The 18,443-nt window shown below is 45.7% G+C and overlaps 1 protein-coding gene across 1 annotated transcript in view; it reads right to left on the bottom strand.

Annotated features, from left to right (window-relative positions):
• The window catches only part of MUC13 (mucin 13, cell surface associated), a 31,542-nt gene extending 13,689 nt beyond the window's left edge, over positions 1–17,853 (bottom strand). The window contains exons 1-13 of the mRNA XM_065671391.1: positions 17,699–17,853; positions 15,632–15,842; positions 14,557–14,847; positions 11,268–11,318; positions 10,352–10,402; positions 8,833–8,883; positions 7,665–7,715; positions 6,748–6,798; positions 5,132–5,170; positions 4,357–4,479; positions 3,332–3,438; positions 1,661–1,719; positions 961–1,109 (exon numbers count right to left, since the gene is read on the bottom strand). Coding sequence (XP_065527463.1) covers positions 961–1,109; positions 1,661–1,719; positions 3,332–3,438; positions 4,357–4,479; positions 5,132–5,170; positions 6,748–6,798; positions 7,665–7,715; positions 8,833–8,883; positions 10,352–10,402; positions 11,268–11,318; positions 14,557–14,611 — 787 coding nt within the window. The 5' untranslated portion in view covers positions 14,612–14,847; positions 15,632–15,842; positions 17,699–17,853. The remainder of the gene's footprint in view (positions 1–960; positions 1,110–1,660; positions 1,720–3,331; positions 3,439–4,356; positions 4,480–5,131; positions 5,171–6,747; positions 6,799–7,664; positions 7,716–8,832; positions 8,884–10,351; positions 10,403–11,267; positions 11,319–14,556; positions 14,848–15,631; positions 15,843–17,698) is intronic.
• Positions 17,854–18,443: the final 590 nt, after the last annotated feature.

Here is an 18,443-nt window from a genome sequence, read left to right as displayed (position 1 = left end):
TTAAATCAACTGTAGAAAAAACCCAGCGCTTATCTTTCTACGACTGAACTGTGAGTCCATATCCCGTGCAGTTCTACATAGATGCAAGTATTTACAGGCATGCAGCTCATTTCATTATCCATATTAGTATGCTATTTGCCCAACGTGTTGCTGTTTAGATCCATGTCCCATTGCTGGGAATGGTTTGCAAACCTCAGTGGGTGGAATACAGTGGAGGGATATGATTGTCCTGGTGCCTTTTTTTTTTTTTCCTATCTCCCTCTCAAGTTTAGGATCAGCACACAGAAAATGTCATGGTTGAAGTAGACGCAGTCGCCTCTAGAGACCAAACTCAGGCTATAAGGCAGGAAATGGACTCCTTTAATCATTAGCTGCGCCTTTCACAAAAGCTGATTTCAAAATATGAGTATATTAAAATAAAAAAAAAAAAAAAACAACAGTATTTAATTTAGAAAATAATTCTCCGAGTATTACACTTTTAGTTATGTAAGACTTCACAGGTTTAGAGCTATGAATCACTTAGTTCCATAGCTAATCAGTGAGGCCTCGCTTCAATTACCATAGTTAATTATGGACGAAGTAATCTAAAGAGAGTTTCATCCTATTTTGCCAGTAAAATAGTGGCTTATTCTCAGAAGCACAATACATGTATATATTTAGTCCTGATTTTTCCAGCCGCTTAACACTCATCAGGTTAAAATCAGCATGCAACTTGGGAATGAGTATTCCTTTTCTTTTTTTCCTTCATACAGGAAGTAGAAACTCTTAACAAGACAAAAAAGCACAGCATTGAATGGTTGAGCCTTCAAAATTACCTAAGATTGAACATTCAACTCCTTAAAAATCAATAAGGCTTATGCCCTGATGAGCTTTGATGAGCACACTGAAATTTTCTAACCAGCTTTGAAGACAGGAATCTGTTTCTGCTGATTATTTACTTCACAGTAAAGAATTACATACCTGTGTACGCAGAGACATAGCTGGATTCATCCATTTCAGCATATATTGCATCAGTAACTGTTACATTGGTTACATTTGAGTTGTCCTTAAACAGGTTTGTCACTGTTAGACTCACTTGAGAAGAAGCTCTGCTTTCTATCTGAATCAGTCTGAAAAGTACAAATAACACCATTTTAAAGTCTTGTATTATCTATATGGATAGCAAGCTACATTCAAACACAAGAGAAAATTTCTGCCTATCCTTCTTTTCTCCCCTGGCTTCTTTCATCCCAAAATGTAGGTAGATGCTAGCTGGATTGGGTTCAGCTGGAGAGCATCAAACGCACAATGAGATGCAATGGCCTTCTATAATGAGGATATTTCTTCAATTAAACTGGGACTCCAAGTTGGGCCTGTTCACTTAACTGTACCAAATGCAGAGCTATATTAGATATCACAGGGAATGCTAGTTACAGCACAGTGCGTGTGCTAAAAGTGGAACATCCGCTGCTGAGCTGTTTCAGCCAGCCCACTTCACAGACATGTTGGAAATCCATGGGGTAAAAATAGGGCCAGCATCCCAGGAACTTTAAAACTATGAAAAGAACAGGAGGCATACTGAACTGAACTCATCCCATATTCTTTCTTGAACTAGGTACTCTGTGGAAAACAGATTAAAATAGGGTGTGTAGGAAGCTAAGTGTGCTAAAAGCAAACTTACTGAATTTCCATGATGACAGTCTCTGCAAAGCCATCTAAATCTTTGAAGGCATCCTTAAACTATAAGAACAGTAAATGAATTGGAGTTACAGGCAAGCAGAAACATAAACCAAAATCACATAACCACTTAGGCTTCAGCTGTAAAGTTTTAATCCAAAGCATGATACTGTCGTTACAAATAAAGCAAACTGATCTGTAACATCCACTGTGCAAGGTATAGCAGAAAAGGTGCAGTGGGGTGGTGATGCAGAACAGGAAATATGGGAGAGCAGTTGAAGGATGAAGAGACATGAGTTGGACAGATGTCAGGCAGTGCACTAGAGTTGACCGGCTGGATAGCTACAGATACTCCCTTACAGAGCCATTACTTAGAAGGGTATCTCTCTGATACCAACCTACAAATAAGTAAAGGGAAGAGGGAGAAGTAGACATCCTTACAGATGCCATGTGTCCCTTAGATGTAGTGAAGTGGGATCATCAGGGGTTGATTTTGATCAGGGGAGAAGCACAGCACTGATGAAATCACTGGGGGTTGATAGGGTCCGTAGAAGAGTCACTGTTCTACCTCCTCCTGTGTGAAAGAGGGAACAACTGGCCCAACAACTTATGTAGCAGCTGTCTCCAACTGCCACACAAGCAGGAGGCACAGTAAGAAAATTATAAGATACCTAAGCCAACTGAAATGAAAAATAAATTATCCTTCTTTTTAATAAAATAAAAACTCTTTCCTCTGCTATTTTCACTTTTGCATACTATTACATATCTATTCTAGTGCTGCAGATAATGCACTTCTGTATCTATGTCGAAAAAATGTTGGACAGAAAGGATGATGAAAATATTCTTTCAACATTCTGGAGGGACAATTTTTGGTTGCTTTCTGGTAAAACATTCATAGCAAGCAATAGAATATCATGAAGAACTTGATAATTTTTAATGAATTGTGATTAATAATTGGGTTTTGAGCAGCTGTCTGGTAGAGTTCCATACCTCTTCTTTCTTACTGCCATAAATAAATCTACTTGTTTCAACGTGGCAATATAAATTTATCCAGGAAATCCGGTACCAGACTTTATCTATAATGATAGAACACTCAAAATTTGTAATATCCATTTCACTAATAGCATTAAAATTCTAATACTGGTATGCTTATGGAAAAGGTTTATTATTTCGGTATTTAGACACAGCTGGACAACCATTCTGAAAAGTTTGTGCTGTGTGGAAACAATTGTTGGGTTTTTTTTTAAAAGAAGTTCATTTTTGCTTATACCACTGAGTATTACTGAGCCCTCAACAAACAGCTGAGATCAGAAACTAAACGCACAGCAAAGTTTTGCTCAGCCCCATGATTTCTGGAGCGGGAATGGTGAAAGATACAGAGCAATTTATGTAAGAACTTCCCCGAATAGAAGTGGCACTTAAAATGCAGATCTTACTTATTTCAGGTACATACCTTCATTTCATCAACAGCCATGCATGTACTAATCTGAGGGCAAAATTCAAGTCTTTTATGAATAGGTCTAAACCAGTGTGAAGCATTCTTTGAAAGAAATATGTTTCTCAGGTAAGAAATTCTAGGCTCCATGCTGCAGACAACGTGTATTCCCTCTGTATGTGTGACATTAAGGGTGGATTACATACACAGAAAAAAAAATCCCCAAACATCGTTACTCACCCACAGTGTTATATTTTTAAACACCTCTTCATATTCCAGAGAATTTACAATTTGAACACTGCTACTGTAAGATCCTGTCAGTGTAACGACACCTGGGAATATTATCCCTGGAATGAGAACAGAGAATATTAATTAACTGCAAAGCATTCAAGCAAGTTGGGTTCACCTTAGAGTTCTCCAGTCTTCAGAGATGGGGAAATACAATGCAGAAATCAGTGTTATTTTTCATATACTGCAGGAATTAGTAGCGGAAGAATGTTTGCTCAATCAATTCAGCCACAAAGGGGGATCTACTCTAACTACCTGCGAAGCAGGGAGGATCCTGTGCTCAGCCAGACTGGCCAGACTATGAATAATGTTAAACTGTAAGCATGACCTGGAGCTAACAAAAGGTGTTATAGCATTTAGTGAGAAAATACCCATATTAAGAACTCCAAATTTGCAGCCACTAAGCAGCTAACGTGGTTCAGCATATCTTAGAAAGCAATTCAGTGTCTAAGTGCTTCTTCAGGCTCACAAGTCACTCTGACAATCCTGCTTGCTGGCACTTATATGAGAAGCCCTATTTGCTCACAAACTTGGCCTTCAGCTGCATCTCAGAGCAGAGATTCATTTCAACAAAACTGCGATGAGTGTTTAGCAATAGAGAAAATCAAGCCAGTTATTCAGAAGACTTCATGGGCTTGGGTATTTTTAAACCCTAGCCATTAATATTTGATGTCAGGTTTATACTTTCATTTTCCTCTGCTTTTCACTCATCTTAATCTCCAGAACTCCTAACAGAGAACTTGCCTTCTTTTCTTAGCATATTAACCTCTTTGGCTCTTACTGTTTTGTGAGGTAACAATCTAGGTCATTGTAGCAGCAGCTGTCTGCAAAGCAAGACATCATTCAGCAGTCACTTTCCCAGACTGATTATGTTTTCAATTATAACATGGGAACAAAGGATATGGGAAATGATAAAATTCACCTGAGCTGTTATCTGTGAAGTAAATAAAAATATAGATTGCCATTCTGCAACTCACCTGAATGACAATTCCCACTGCTATAGTAGAATCCATATTGGCACTGGCAGGTATAATTGCTATTTAAAGCAACACATCTAGCCATTTTTTTTCCACAAGGGTCTGGGTTGCAGAAGTCCATTGCTACAAAGATGAAAAATACCAGGATTTCTATGAAACTGCAATAGCCAGCTCATATACAAAGTAGATCATACATGAAAGGGTTCGTATCCAGTTCTACTAAAGGAAACTACCAGGAACATTTTTATAGAATATAGGTGCAATTAAAGAGCACATGGCTATGTTTTGTGTGCTTGGTGTCTGTATAGTAAGCATTTTCTATACACAATCCGTCAGGATACCACCGTGAGGACATAGAGTAAGGCTGAAATTCACTGTCTCTCATACTAAGCATTCACCATTTAACTCTACTTAATACTACTAAGCCCCAAAAAAAAACATATATCAAGGGTCGCCAAAAATCAGTGACTAAGAGAAAAAGGCAGACTACAATGGAGTGTGTGTCTTCAATCGTGCGCTGGTATGCATTTGCCTTGTTAAAATACAGTGTCATGGTAGTGTCCTTACCTTCAGACACATTGACAAAATGAAAGCTCATAAGTTAATCATCATAGTATGCATACCTAAATAGATACCAGAGTATGCTGCTAAGATATTTATTGCAGGGCTCATAACTGTCATCATTATATAATTAATTACATTAACTGGCCACTATATCATAGTTCTTCGGCAGTTAAACTTCACAGATTTGTGCTGATTGCTGCCTTTTACTTACTTGCTGGCGTTGTTGCTGAAGATGATGCTGGGGTCATTCCTGGAAAGGGGAAAATAGTATGTCAGCCCTGTTAGTGTCTTGTTACACTGAGGCCATTGAACACAGCATGGTATGATGCCTCCAAACCTTTCCTGGACCTGCTTCCACCTTGCCCTGCACTCTAGTCAGTGCCTTTTCCTCATTTTTTGCAACCTGCTGCTCAGTGTGATTTACCCTGCATGTCTGCCTATGATATCTTTTCCCTGGCAACCTCTCTCTCCACTTGATTTGCTCTCTCCCTGCAAATTTTGTCTGCAAGTTCTGCAGGCTCTGCATATCTCTCCTTCTCCCCCAGTGCCAAGTTAGTCATTGCTACCCAAGACTAGGGCAAGGTTATTGTTTCTAACCTCACAGAATCTTAACTGTACCTGGACCATATTGTAGCTCATGCTTCTGTCCTGAGCCAACCTAGGTCCTCTTAAAGACTTGGAAGATGAGTAACACTACAGGAAAAGGTCTTGTTAAACCTTCCTTGAAAATCAACCTGAGAGAGCCTAGACTAGAAACATGCAATAAGAAACAGAAAACTCACAGAAATATGAGATAAGCAAACACACCAGAAGAGAGATTTAGCAAGCAAAAGGACACTGGAATAATGTCAAATATTTAAATATATATTTCATACAATACAGTCTTTGCCTAAAATAAAATCACACTATTTCTAAGTAATTACATACTATGTAAGGATTTTAAACTATGTATTTCAGCACTATACATAATTTATTAATTTAAAAATAATTGAAATTTCTCCAAATCCTGTGGAGACTGTAGTGCTCCCTGGGACTGGGTCACTGCAATCCTGCCCTCAGAAGGGGCTGGCTGATCGTTCTGGCTCCTTACCTTCACTTTCTGGGGCTTTAGATGCCATTGTCTCAGCAATTGTATTGTTATTTCCTCATGAAAAGGAGATAGGAGCACTGGCTAGTGTTTTGTGTTGGGAAAATCTGGGGTAACTTTGCAGACAGCAGGAAGGCACAATGGAGCAGAGGGGTGCTAGCAGGAGGGACATCTTCATACGAGCCCACCACAGAGGACAAGCTGAGGGCAGCTGTGAGAAGGTGTCCCCTCCTCAGAGTGACCCAAAAGTAGGTATGACCCACCTACATAGGGCATCCAGCACAAACCTGCCACAGGCAGCTTATTGAGGTAACATACCCTGACACGGCCACTCACACTCAGACTCATGCTGGTATTTTCATCCATTTCCATGCTTCAAAAAGCCCCAGGAGCAACTCCCTGCAGGGACCAGTCTCGGCCTTGCCCTGCGCAATTTGTCTGCAGGAGCCTCCTGCACACCAGGCTGGTGCATGAAGCAAAGGCACAAGGCAGGAAAAGAACAGCAACTTCAGATCTTCTGTAACACTTTGACCTGGCAGCAAAGCTCAGCAAGGAAAGAGGAAAAGCTGGGGAGGATTCGCAGCATTGACCCAGGCACCTTTGTCTTCCCTGGGAGAATAACTTGGGCAAACCCAGTCAGGGGAATGTGCTCCTTTCTGTGTGGACTGTATTGCTCCCTTGGACTGGGTCACTCCAATCCTGCCCTCAGAAGGGGCTCACTGAGCAATTTTGCTCCTTACCTTCACTTTCTTGTGTTGTCGATGGCGTTGTCTCAGGAGCTATATCGTTTCCTGATGAAGAGAAAAGGAGATGGGAGCACTGATCAGTGTTTTGTGTTGGGAAACTCTGGGGTAACTGCGAGTGCAGCACAAACTCTGAGCTGGGAAGTGGGGGACCTGAGTGGGGCTGAGCTGCCAAAGCCCTGCGTAGCCTTGTCCTTCCTTTGGCCTCTCGATGCCTGTGATGCCCATTTAGACTGATGCGTCTCTGGTGCCATCAAAGGCACTGTATTGCCCCAGCTCAGCTGCACTCACTGGACACAGCTGTCTCAGCCATCGGCACATGTGTGTCTCCATGCAGGAAAGCACCCCTCACCTGGCCTGGGTTGCAGCCCAGGGCCAGGACCAGGACCAACTGCCAGAGCAGGTTGAGTGGTGCCATCAGGCTGCAGGTGTCCAGCAGGGCCTCTGCTCCCCTTGGTGTCCTTCTCCCCAGGATCATTTGGGTGAAAAAAGAGGAAGCTGTTCCTTACACTCAGCCTCATGCTGGTGTTTTCCCTCCCATTTCCATGCTCCAAAAAGCCCCAGGGGCAACTCCCTGCAGGGACCAGTCTCGGCCTTGCCCTGCGCAATTCGTCTGCAGGAGCCTCCTGCACCCGGGACTGGTGCATGAAGCAAAGACACAAGGCAGGAAGGAGCAGCCACTTCAAATCCTCTGCAACACTTTGACCTGGCAGCAAAGCTCAGCAAGGAAAGAGGAAAAGCTGGGGAGGATTCGCAGCATTGACCCAGGCACCTTTGTCTCCCCTGGGAGAATAACCTGGGCAAACCCAGTCAGGGGAATGTGCTCCTTTCTGTGTGGACTGTATTGCTCCCTTGGACTGGGTCACTCCAATCCTGCCCTCAGAAGGGGCTCACTGAGCAATTTTGCTCCTTACCTTCACTTTCTTGTGTTGTCGATGGCGTTGTCTCAGGAGCTGTATCATTTCCTGATGAAGAGAAAAGGAGATGGGAGCACTGATCAGTGTTTTGTGTTGGGAAATTCTGGGGTAACTGTGTGTGTAGCACAAACTCCGAGCTGGGAAGTGGGGGACCTGAGCAGGGTTTAGCTACCAAAGTGCTGGGCACAGTTTTCCAGCCCTTTGGATCTTCCTGGCCACGATGCCTGTGTAGACTGATGTGCCTGTAGTCCCTTCTCCCCCAAATCACAGGGTTTGATCACATCCCCACACAGGCACTCTATTGTGCCAGCTCAACTGCACTCGCTGGACATAGCTGTCTCAGCCATTGGCAAATGTGTGACCCCATGCAGGAAACCTATCTTCACCTGCCCAGATAGCACCCCAGAGCCAGGACCAACTGCCATAGCAGGCTGAGTGGTGCCATTAGGCTGCGGATATCCAGCAGAGCCTCTGCTCCCGCTGGTGTTCTTCTCCCCAGGATCATTTGGGTGAAAAAAGAGGAAGCCGTTCTGTGGGGATGGCAGTCAGGCACAATGGGGAACTGGGGTGCTAGCAGGAGGGACGTGCTAGTCCAAGCCCACTGTGGAGGACAGGCTGAGGAGAGCTGTGGGAAGGCTTCCCCTCCTCACAGTGACCCAACAGGAGGTATGACCCACTGCAAAGGGCACTCAGAACCACGTTGGCATAGGCAGCCTGGCCAGGTAGGGAGCATCCCTGGACACAACTCCTCACATTCATCCGCATGCTGGTGTTTTCCCCAGTTCCCACCATGCCCGTGTTCAAAAAAGCCCCAGGAGCAACTCCCTGCAGGGACCAGTCTCGGCCTTGCCCTGCGCAATTCGTCTGCAGGAGCCTCCTGCACACCAGGCTGGTGCATGAAGCAAAGGCACAAGGCAGGAAGGAGCAGCCACTTCAAATCCTCTGCAACACTTTGACCTGGCAGCAAAGCTCAGCAGGGAAAGAGGAAAAGCTGGGGAAGATTTGCAGCATTGACCCAGGCACCTTTGTCTCCCCTGGGAGAATAACCTGGGCAAACCCAGTCAGGGGAATGTGCTCCTTTCTGTGTGGACTGTATTGCTCCCTTGGACCGGCTCACTCCAATCCTGCGCTCAGAAGGGGCTCACCGAGCAATTTTGCTCCTTACCTTCACTTTCTTGTGTTGTCGATGGCGTTGTCTCAGGAGCTGTATCGTTTCCTGATGAAGAGAAAAGGAGATGGGAGCACTGATCAGTGTTTTGTGTTGGGAAACTCTGGGGTAACTGCGAGTGCAGCACAAACTCTGAGCTGGGAAGTGGGGGACCTGAGTGGGGCTGAGCTGCCAAAGCCCTGCGTAGCCTTGTCCTTCCTTTGGCCTCTCGATGCCTGTGATGCCCATTTAGACTGATGCGTCTCTGGTGCCATCAAAGGCACTGTATTGCCCCAGCTCAGCTGCACTCACTGGACACAGCTGTCTCAGCCATCGGCACATGTGTGTCTCCATGCAGGAAAGCACCCCTCACCTGGCCTGGGTTGCAGCCCAGGGCCAGGACCAGGACCAACTGCCAGAGCAGGTTGAGTGGTGCCATCAGGCTGCAGGTGTCCAGCAGAGCCTCTGCTCCCCTTGGTGTCCTTCTCCCCAGGATCATTTGGGTGAAAAAAGAGGAAGCTGTTCCTTACACTCAGCCTCATGCTGGTGTTTTCCCTCCATTTCCATGCTCCAAAAAGCCCCAGGGGCAACTCCCTGCAGGGACCAGTCTCGGCCTTGCCCTGCGCAATTCATCTGCAGGAGCCTCCTGCACCCGGGACTGGTGCATGAAGCAAAGACACAAGGCAGGAAGGAGCAGCCACTTCAAATCCTCTGCAACACTTTGACCTGGCAGCAAAGCTCAGCAGGGAAAGAGGAAAAGCTGGGGAGGATTTGCAGCATTGACCCAGGCACCTTTGTCTCCCCTGGGAGAATAACCTGGGCAAACCCAGTGTCATGGTTTAAACCCAACCACAAAGCTCATCCCCTCACTCCCCCCCCCCCCCCCCCCGCCCTTCTTTCCCTCCCTCTACACCTGGAGGAATGGAGAGGAGAATCAAAAAGAATGCAACTCCCACAGGTTGAGATAAGAACAGTTTAGTAACTAAGGTATAACACAAATCACTGCTGCTACCATCAATGATAATAATGATAAAAGAAATAAGAAGAGGAAAGAATACAACACCTCAACACCAGTCGACCAATAACTCGCCCCACTCCCCCTAGCCGAGCACTGACTGGTATGTTGTCCAACCCTGCAGTCCCTGCCCTTCCGGGTCACTCCCAGTTACATCCTGGGCATGACGTGCTGTGGTATGGAATACCTCTTTGGCTAGCTTGGGTCAGGTGTCCTGTCTCTGCTTCCTCCCGGCTTTCCCTCCTTCCTGGCAGAGCATGAGGCTCAGAAAGTCCTTGGCCAGACCAAACATTTGAGCAGCAACTGAAAACATGGGCGTTATCAGCACTGTTCCCAGGCCAAAAAATCAAAACACAGCACTGCACTAGCTACTAAGAAGGAGAAAAATAACTGCTACTGCTGAACCCAGGACACCCAGTCAGAGGAATGTGCTCCTTTATGTGTGGACTGTATTGCTCCCTTGGACTGGGTCACTCCAATCCTGCCCTCAGAAGGGGCTCACTGAGCAATTTTGCTCCTTACCTTCACTTTCTTGTGTTGTCGATGGCGTTGTCTCAGGAGCTGTATCGTTTCCTGATGAAGAGAAAAGGAGATGGGAGCACTGATCAGTGTTTTGTGTTGGGAAACTCTGGGGTAACTGCGAGTGCAGCACAAACTCTGAGCTGGGAAGTGGGGGACCTGAGTGGGGCTGAGCTGCCAAAGCCCTGCGTAGCCTTGTCCTTCCTTTGGCCTCTTGATGCCTGTGATGCCCATTTAGACTGACGCGTCTCTGGTGCCATCAAAGGCACTGTATTGCCCCAGCTCAGCTGCACTCACTGGACACAGCTGTCTCAGCCATCAGCACATGTGTGTCTCCATGCAGGAAAGCACCCCTCACCTGGCCTGGGTTGCAGCCCAGGGCCAGGACCAGGACCAACTGCCAGAGCAGGTTGAGTGGTGCCATCAGGCTGCAGGTGTCCAGCAGGGCCTCTGCTCCCCTTGGTGTCCTTCTCCCCAGGATCATTTGGGTGAAAAAAGAGGAAGCTGTTCCTTACACTCAGCCTCATGCTGGTGTTTTCCCTCCATTTCCATGCTCCAAAAAGCCCCAGGGGCAACTCCCTGCAGGGACCAGTCTCGGCCTTGCCCTGCGCAATTCGTCTGCAGGAGCCTCCTGCACCCGGGACTGGTGCATGAAGCAAAGACACAAGGCAGGAAGGAGCAGCCACTTCAAATCCTCTGCAACACTTTGACCTGGCAGCAAAGCTCAGCAGGGAAAGAGGAAAAGCTGGGGAGGATTTGCAGCATTGACCCAGGCACCTTTGTCTCCCCTGGGAGAATAACCTGGGCAAACCCAGTCAGGGGAATGTGCTCCTTTCTGTGTGGACTGTATTGCTCCCTTGGACCGGCTCACTCCAATCCTGCCCTCAGAAGGGGCTCACCGAGCAATTTTGCTCCTTACCTTCACTTTCTTGTGTTGTTGATGGCGTTGTCTCAGGAGCTGTATCATTTCCTGATGAAAAGGAGATGGGAGCACTGATCAGTGTTTTGTGTTGGGAAACTCTGGGGTAACTGCGTGTGCAGCCCAAAATCTGATTTGGGTTGTACTGGGTTTAGCTGCCAATGGCCTGGGATGCCTTTGGTTGATGCCCAAGCCCCATACCTCTTTGTTGTCATTTTTTTAATTTGAAGCCTTCCTTTCATACCCTGGCATTTGTTTCCTTCCCAGTTATTGTAGTTGTTTACTCTTTCTGCTTTTCTTCCCTCGGTGATTTTGAACTGCTTCTTTGCAGTTATGTGCATACCTCCATGCAGGGATTCTCCGTTTGCCTTCCAAATGCCTTGCCATGCATCTATTGCTCTATGTCAGAGCATTTTCAGGTGATACCTCTCACAGTGCATATGCTCCAACCTGAGAGCATAAGCAGCTGTGCTCTGACCTTGTGCCAGTGTTGCCACTTTCTCCTGCTACATCAATTTGCTTTTATCATCCCCGGAACAGCCAGTTATTTTACCATCATGCATCTTCTTTGCTTGCTCTGCATTTCATTAGATTTATACGATATTGCACTCCACTGTTAACATGTTCACAGTAAGTTCTCAGATTTTACTCTAGACCTCAGATTAATCCACAAAAAATACATTTACTGCAAGACACACATATATAGCATTTTTGCAGCTTGGAAGATGCTCTCAGTAGAAACATCCTTTAAAATGATATATGGACCCTTTCAGAGCAGTAGTGGAGTAATGATCACATTTTCTATCACCCTCTCCTATGGTGTAATAATTGAAGTAGACATTGAAAGCAGAGTATTTTTATTCTGGGAATGCATATTTTGCTAAAATATCACTGGTGGTATCAAACCCTCTTTCCAGGACTACCCTTCCATGCCACTATGGCAGTTACATACATTATTTTTCATCATTCTTTCCATTCTTGTTATAACTCTTTCTGCATAAAGAGAAACCAGGGTGATACCAGACAACAGTTGAAGAAAATTTTCCTCACATTATGGCTTCAGCTTTACCTATTACTACGTTTACTTTCCCGAAGTGTCTACTTATTTTAGGTTGTTTATTTTATATTCAAACTCTTAACTCTTGATACAAGGACTGGTTTGGGTGTTGGGCTTTTTTTTCTTTTTGTCTAGAAATAAGGGTAACAACTACTAAACCAGCCTTGCGGATAAAGGCTGACAAATGGCCAGTTTGTCTCAGATTTACTCTGAATTAGTTAATACCCGAGTTAGGAATAAACATATTTACTCTGAGTTAATGCCACTGCAATCATAATTTAATCTGAGTCATTAACAGTATGCAGCTGGAAGATTAATGTATTTGTGGCTAAAATCCTTGACACTAATTCCTTCTTGTAGCTGGTATATTAATAAAGCATTGAAATCTTAACAGACATTTGAAAAATAAGCTCCATTTTTCAAGAGCTTCGTAGGGCTTTGAAAATCCAAAGTGAGGCAAATTTTATAAACTTCTTTCTTCTGATCAATAAAGCTGACACAGAAGAGGCACATCAAAAAGACAGGGCCTGAAGTAAGCAAGCCATTTGTCTCCTCTAGGTGAAGGAGAAACACCAGTGCCAGGTTTTTTGACAAGTTTTCTGCCTCCACTGGTCACTGAGTGAGGACACTCCTAGCTGAACCCAGGACAGTCCTATAGGCAGCATTATTTATTCCTCAGTCAATGAAAAGAAATGTACTTTTTTCCTACAGCGAGGATAACATGAATCTATGCTGTCCACAGGCCATGGTTTTGGAGCATTGCTTAGACTGCCTTCTCAGTCTAGATCTCAAGATCCTGTTTCAGGATCTTGGGGCAGTAAGCTTTTACAGAGCTAATTCTTAGTCTAGAACTGTTAGCCTTGTAGAGGCTTTGGCTAAGGTGTCCATGAGTATCATTTGGACTTGGGAAGAATCACATCTGTTGTGATCACAGAGCACATGAGCTGCAACGGAACCTTGCTGACCAGCTTGTCAAAGGTAACCTGAGCAAAGGTGGTTATTTTATGGCTCTATCTACCTACACCCAACCTTCTGTGTTAAGAGACTTATGCCTTTACTATGGAGATAAAGAAATGGAGACCATGGAATAAGAGAGACATCTGGCTGCAGAAAAGGGCAGGGCCTTTGCCAGTACTATTCAAACACATACATCCTGCAAAGCTTTTACAATGTTTGCTTAGAATGAAAAATGGTTTTGGGCAGGCCCATCCTGATGCAAAGTCTGTTCAAGTGAAGGACTCACATTGCTTTCACTCACTCTCGGGTCAAGATTTTTCACATCATGATGTTACCCACAATCCTCGAATCAGAAAAATAACTGACAGTCTTGAAGACTTACATGCTTATAATTTATAGGTAAAAATTGGTCTGTAGCATGTTGTAGTTATTATACATATGTTCAAATACATATATTCACTCACAGTAGTCAACAAAGACCCACAACCATCTGTCACCTGTTGTAAGCTTAACAGCATCAGCGAAGGTCTGAATTTGGCTCATATTTCTGTAGCTTTATTTCCGTATGAGCTGAGAGTTCCTGACCTCCCACAGCTTCAAGTCACCACAAAACTTTTCATATAAAAGCCTTAACTCTACTTCTGCTAATGCCTTTACTCCCTTGTATCTGTCACTGAATATTGGAGACAGGCAAGTTTGTGCTCTGGCCCACAATGACCAAGTTTGTCTCAATGCCAGGAAAAACAGCTCTAAGAAATGACACCTGCCCTTCAGTTCAAATGGACCATGGTGCAACCCTCTGCCACCCAAGCTGGTGGTGATGATTAATTTCAATAGGAGGAAGTGAAAGGTAGTAGTGCTGTTTTCCAGGCTGATTGCTTTAGGAGCCCTTGGCCAGAAGGACAGTGGCAGCACTCCTTTCCCTGGGTACTGGGGTGGAACAGTTGCAGCTTTTGTTGTGACGGTAATAGAGCTTGAATTACCTGGGTTTAGTGTGCAGGTCCTGAAAATTGCTCTTAGAATGGGCTAAATTAGGTTAATCACAAGCACCACTGATTTGGCATTGTTCTGTGAACAAGGAAAACTGTTGGCTTGCAGTGAATTTTTTTTGTTGTTAATTAATCAAAATCTAGGCATGCTGAATTTTGTAGCGCCACTGACCTCCAGCTCCTCAGCGGCCGCTGAAAGTACTAAGCAACCCATTCACTGCCACAGAATATCTGAACCCAGGACACTGCCCTGATAAATCCCAGAACAGAAGATAGTGTTTCTTACCTTTTGAAAAGAACACCAGACTGAGCAACACAACAAGGACTACACAGCACCTCATTGCCTCTTCTGTTCCTGATGCTAATTGCCACTAAACTCAGGAGAAAGTGCTTTTCCTTTCTGGCGTCAGCTCATTTAAGGTCCCAGCAACAGGTGGAGGGTTCAGCCCCAAGCTGACGTCATGGTGGCAAGCAGCAAATGATAGATCCAAGCTGTGTTTTATTTCATCCTCAGGCTGGGAGGAGATTTCTGGACCTGCAAGGCTTTTTCTTCCTCTAAGTGATAAGTGCTCGAGACCTGTTAACACAAGGAAGTTACTGCTAAATAAGCCGTCATGGGAACTGACAGCACACAAGCTCCTTTGCCAGGTCTCCATACTGACACCTTCAGTGCAAATCAAATAGAGGGTGTTTTATAATCTGTTCTTAAAGTGGAAGAAGCTATCCCATCCCAAGGCGTGCTAATTACGTACTTGGAGCAGAGTACCTGGGACTGACATGCTCACTTCGTTTGCAGTAAAGTATCAGTTCAGAAGAGCTCTATGTCTCAGACTCCAATTATTCCTTCCTTATCAGCAAAATTCTATTCCAAAGCACTTCTTGCTGCTCAGCAGAGTAAAAAGCAACAGACAACACCTGCATTTTTGACATCAGAGAAACAGTATTGACCTTGGCCCTTCTAGCAGCGATTAGATGTTTTGTTTGCTGCCATCTTACGTGTGTTAAGAGCTCACTAAAGCAGTGTGGCAGGAGAAAGGGGAGCAGGCAGGACAGACAGATGCTGTTTGACTTTATCTGGGTGGCAGTGCTTCTTTCTTGAAAGGAAGCTGTGGGGACATTTAGAAGCAGGTATAGTCAGGCTGAAGCAGGGAGCCCACAGCAGATCTAGAAGTAAGAAGTACCCCAGAAGGCCATGAAGCTGGTAACACAGCTGTGACACAGGCAAAACAAGTGGAAGACAGAGACTTTCTGATATTGCATCCCAGGAAGCCGCTGAAAATTGCTAGCTAGAACCAAAATCGGAAAAGTCTCTGCAGGCAGGATCTGGTTTTCCTAAAATGTCTGATTTTTAGGTGCCTCACCTGCCCTAGTTCTCCAGCTGAACAGTGTGCTTGTTCTGCTCTGTGCTCCAGTAAATTGTGCTGCTTGAGGCCATTTGAAATCGGATGGCCCATGGTGATTTCCAGTTCCTCCTCTTCAGTCAAAGGTGTCATTTTGCTTCCTCTGAAGGCCTGGGTGAGGCTAGATACTGCCACAACTACCAGTAAAGTCTTCCTATGAAATAAACACAGCCTATCCTGCTGTTATCAGATATGGACAAGAAGGATAAGCAACACACTGGTGTACCCCCCATAAAACCACCTCTAATGGTTGTGCAGCTGGTCTCCTATGGCACACTCCACTGCCAGCAGCACTGGCAGGTTATGAACACGTTTCTGAACACAAAGTAACAGCTCTGTGTGTTAAATGCCTCACGTTCTTTTGTTTCACCTGCTGTTTAAAGACCAGCAGATGTGTGTATTAATCTTGTACATTCAGAGGGTGGCTCTCCTTGTATGGAGGGTGTGAATGACCAGAAGAATTGCTCAAGTCATTCCTGAGCTGAGGGCTGTCTTAAACTTTTAACTTGTACTGAACCAGGAAACATCAGTGACTTACAGACAGGAAAAATGGATGGATGCCTCTCTGACAGTACGCAGAATGAGTGGCCTCATTCCTCTGCACCCTGCCACGTGGTCCTGCTCAGGATGCTGAGTCCAAACCACAGGGTGTTTTATCGGCACCTTCCTTTGCCCCTCCAGCCCTGAAGCCCCTCCAGTACAGCCTGCTCTCTGCACCCACCCCCGGTCGCCAGTGACCCCTGGGAGGCATCTGCATTGCCCTTTGGCAGCCTGAGACTGGCCCACAGACCTGGAGGGAGCCCCATGACAGACACCCTTGTGGTCTCCAGGGTAGTTACATGGGGTGGCAGAAATCCCAAGCTCTGAAGGGACATGAGGATGGGGGTCTCAATTTGCCCTACCTTTCCCACCCTGAGAGTTCAGTGCTAGGCCCAGGTCCAGTCGTGGGGACTGTCCCCGGCCTTCCCCATGGCAGTGGGAGCCATGTTGGGGATCAGGCCAGGCTTACGGGGTCCCTTAGGAGCTAGAGCTAGGGTGGGGAGAGCCTGGGCTCGACGCAGTTCATGCTTGCTGTCAGGGAGCTGTGTGACTGAGGGTGGTGGGGGACCAGGAGCAGGCAGAGCCTGTCCCACTGCCCTGCCCAGGGAGCAGTGCTGGCCTGCGAGGCTGGCCAGGGTCAGAGCCGGCCCCAGGACTGTGGGGAGTGTGCTCAGGCCCTCCACAAACCCCTCTCACTCCAGCTGCCCCCTTGGCCATGCTGAATCCAGATCCTGCCCCTGTGGTGGCCCACTCTTGTGCCAGTTGCCCATTCCAACCCATGTGATTCCTCTGGACTCCTCCTTAAAACACTCCTTTGCCAAGGAGCTGGCAGGAAAAGGGAAAGAAATGCCTGTGGAGCGTTTGTCACCAGAACACTGTGCCACCCTGCTTGGGTAGCACCTGACCTCTGCCCAGGCCACCACTGCCCTCCCAGCTTCACCTCATGGAGAGCAGGGGGCACCCAAAACTTGAACCCAAAGTCTGGTTAGAATAAAGCATTTCAGTCCTGAGCAGCCGGTGCTGTGAGACCCCAGCAAGACCCAACCCCCCCAGATACCAGCCATTTGGGCAGCCACAGCATGTGCTTCCGCTGGAAATCGGTGTGCAGAGGGAAGGCTGTCAGGGTGTTTGGCAGAGCTGTATGCCAGTGGTCCTCTGTCAATATCCTCCCATATTGCCAGGACTCTTCAATCCTGACAATATGCCCTGATTTTCCAATGCTGCCTCAAGGTGCAATCAGACTAACCCAGGTCTTAAAATCTCACTGTGTTGGCTATGAAGCAAGAGTATAGGACCAAGGGAACTTCCCAGATGACTACTGAAAACGAGGGTCAGGTCTTCAACAGGTGTAAACGGTGTAGCTTTGCTGGCTATACTGGTATCTGCTGGTTGGGTGTGTAGTCCCCACATTAAAACCATTCTCTACAGTGAATGCACATCAGGGGCTGGCGCACTGTCTGTATTTTTAGAGTTCACTTCCACTCTTACCTGATTGTTCTTGTTTATCACAATCACAGTTTGGGAAGTGCGAATTATTCGCAATGCAAAAGGCAGCAGTTCCCCCAGGAAATAATGCGCTGAGCAGACATGTCCCTGCACATATCAGATCTTTTCGTCTCTGCTTGCCCTTCCCTGTCCATTTTGTGATGCACCAGTAGTCACAACAGGCTCTGCTGAAGAAGAAGAGGGGTGACAGGCTGTATGTGCTGCATTGCTTGACAGTTTGTAGGGGAATTAGTTATAAAGTCTTGATGGTTAAGGAGAACAGACACAGAGAATTACCTAAACAGGAGAACTGATGTCAGTGAAACATCAGCGGCTCTAATGCAGTTATTAATGAAATTATTAAGCACATATTTAAATGATAGTTGACTGTTAATCCAGACTCACATAGCCACAGCAGTTGTGAAGTCCTGTAAGGAATTACAGAGAAAACTTTCTTGCAGATATAACTAAATAACTCTCCAGAAGCTATAAAGCCAGAGCTGTGCATCAAGGCTCAGACATGGCAACCAAGAGCATAGACATGTGATTGTTATGGAATAAAGTATGCTGTATTTAGTAACAAACACAGAGTTTTTTCTCTTGATCTTTGTTGATGGCAGGAAAATGGAATATCGAAGGTAAAAGGCCTCATTTATATCAGGAGGTGCATAGCCCTGTGCAGCCTCATTATTCAACTGCAATTTGCATGTAATTAAGGGGCAATCACACTGCCAGAAGACATATATTC

Source organism: Lathamus discolor, chromosome 3 (assembly GCF_037157495.1).
Source record: "Lathamus discolor isolate bLatDis1 chromosome 3, bLatDis1.hap1, whole genome shotgun sequence".
NCBI classification, from domain to species: Eukaryota; Metazoa; Chordata; class Aves; order Psittaciformes; family Psittacidae; genus Lathamus; species Lathamus discolor.
Note: the sequence above shows the minus strand (reverse complement) of the source record. Positions and strands in the feature narration are given on the sequence as shown.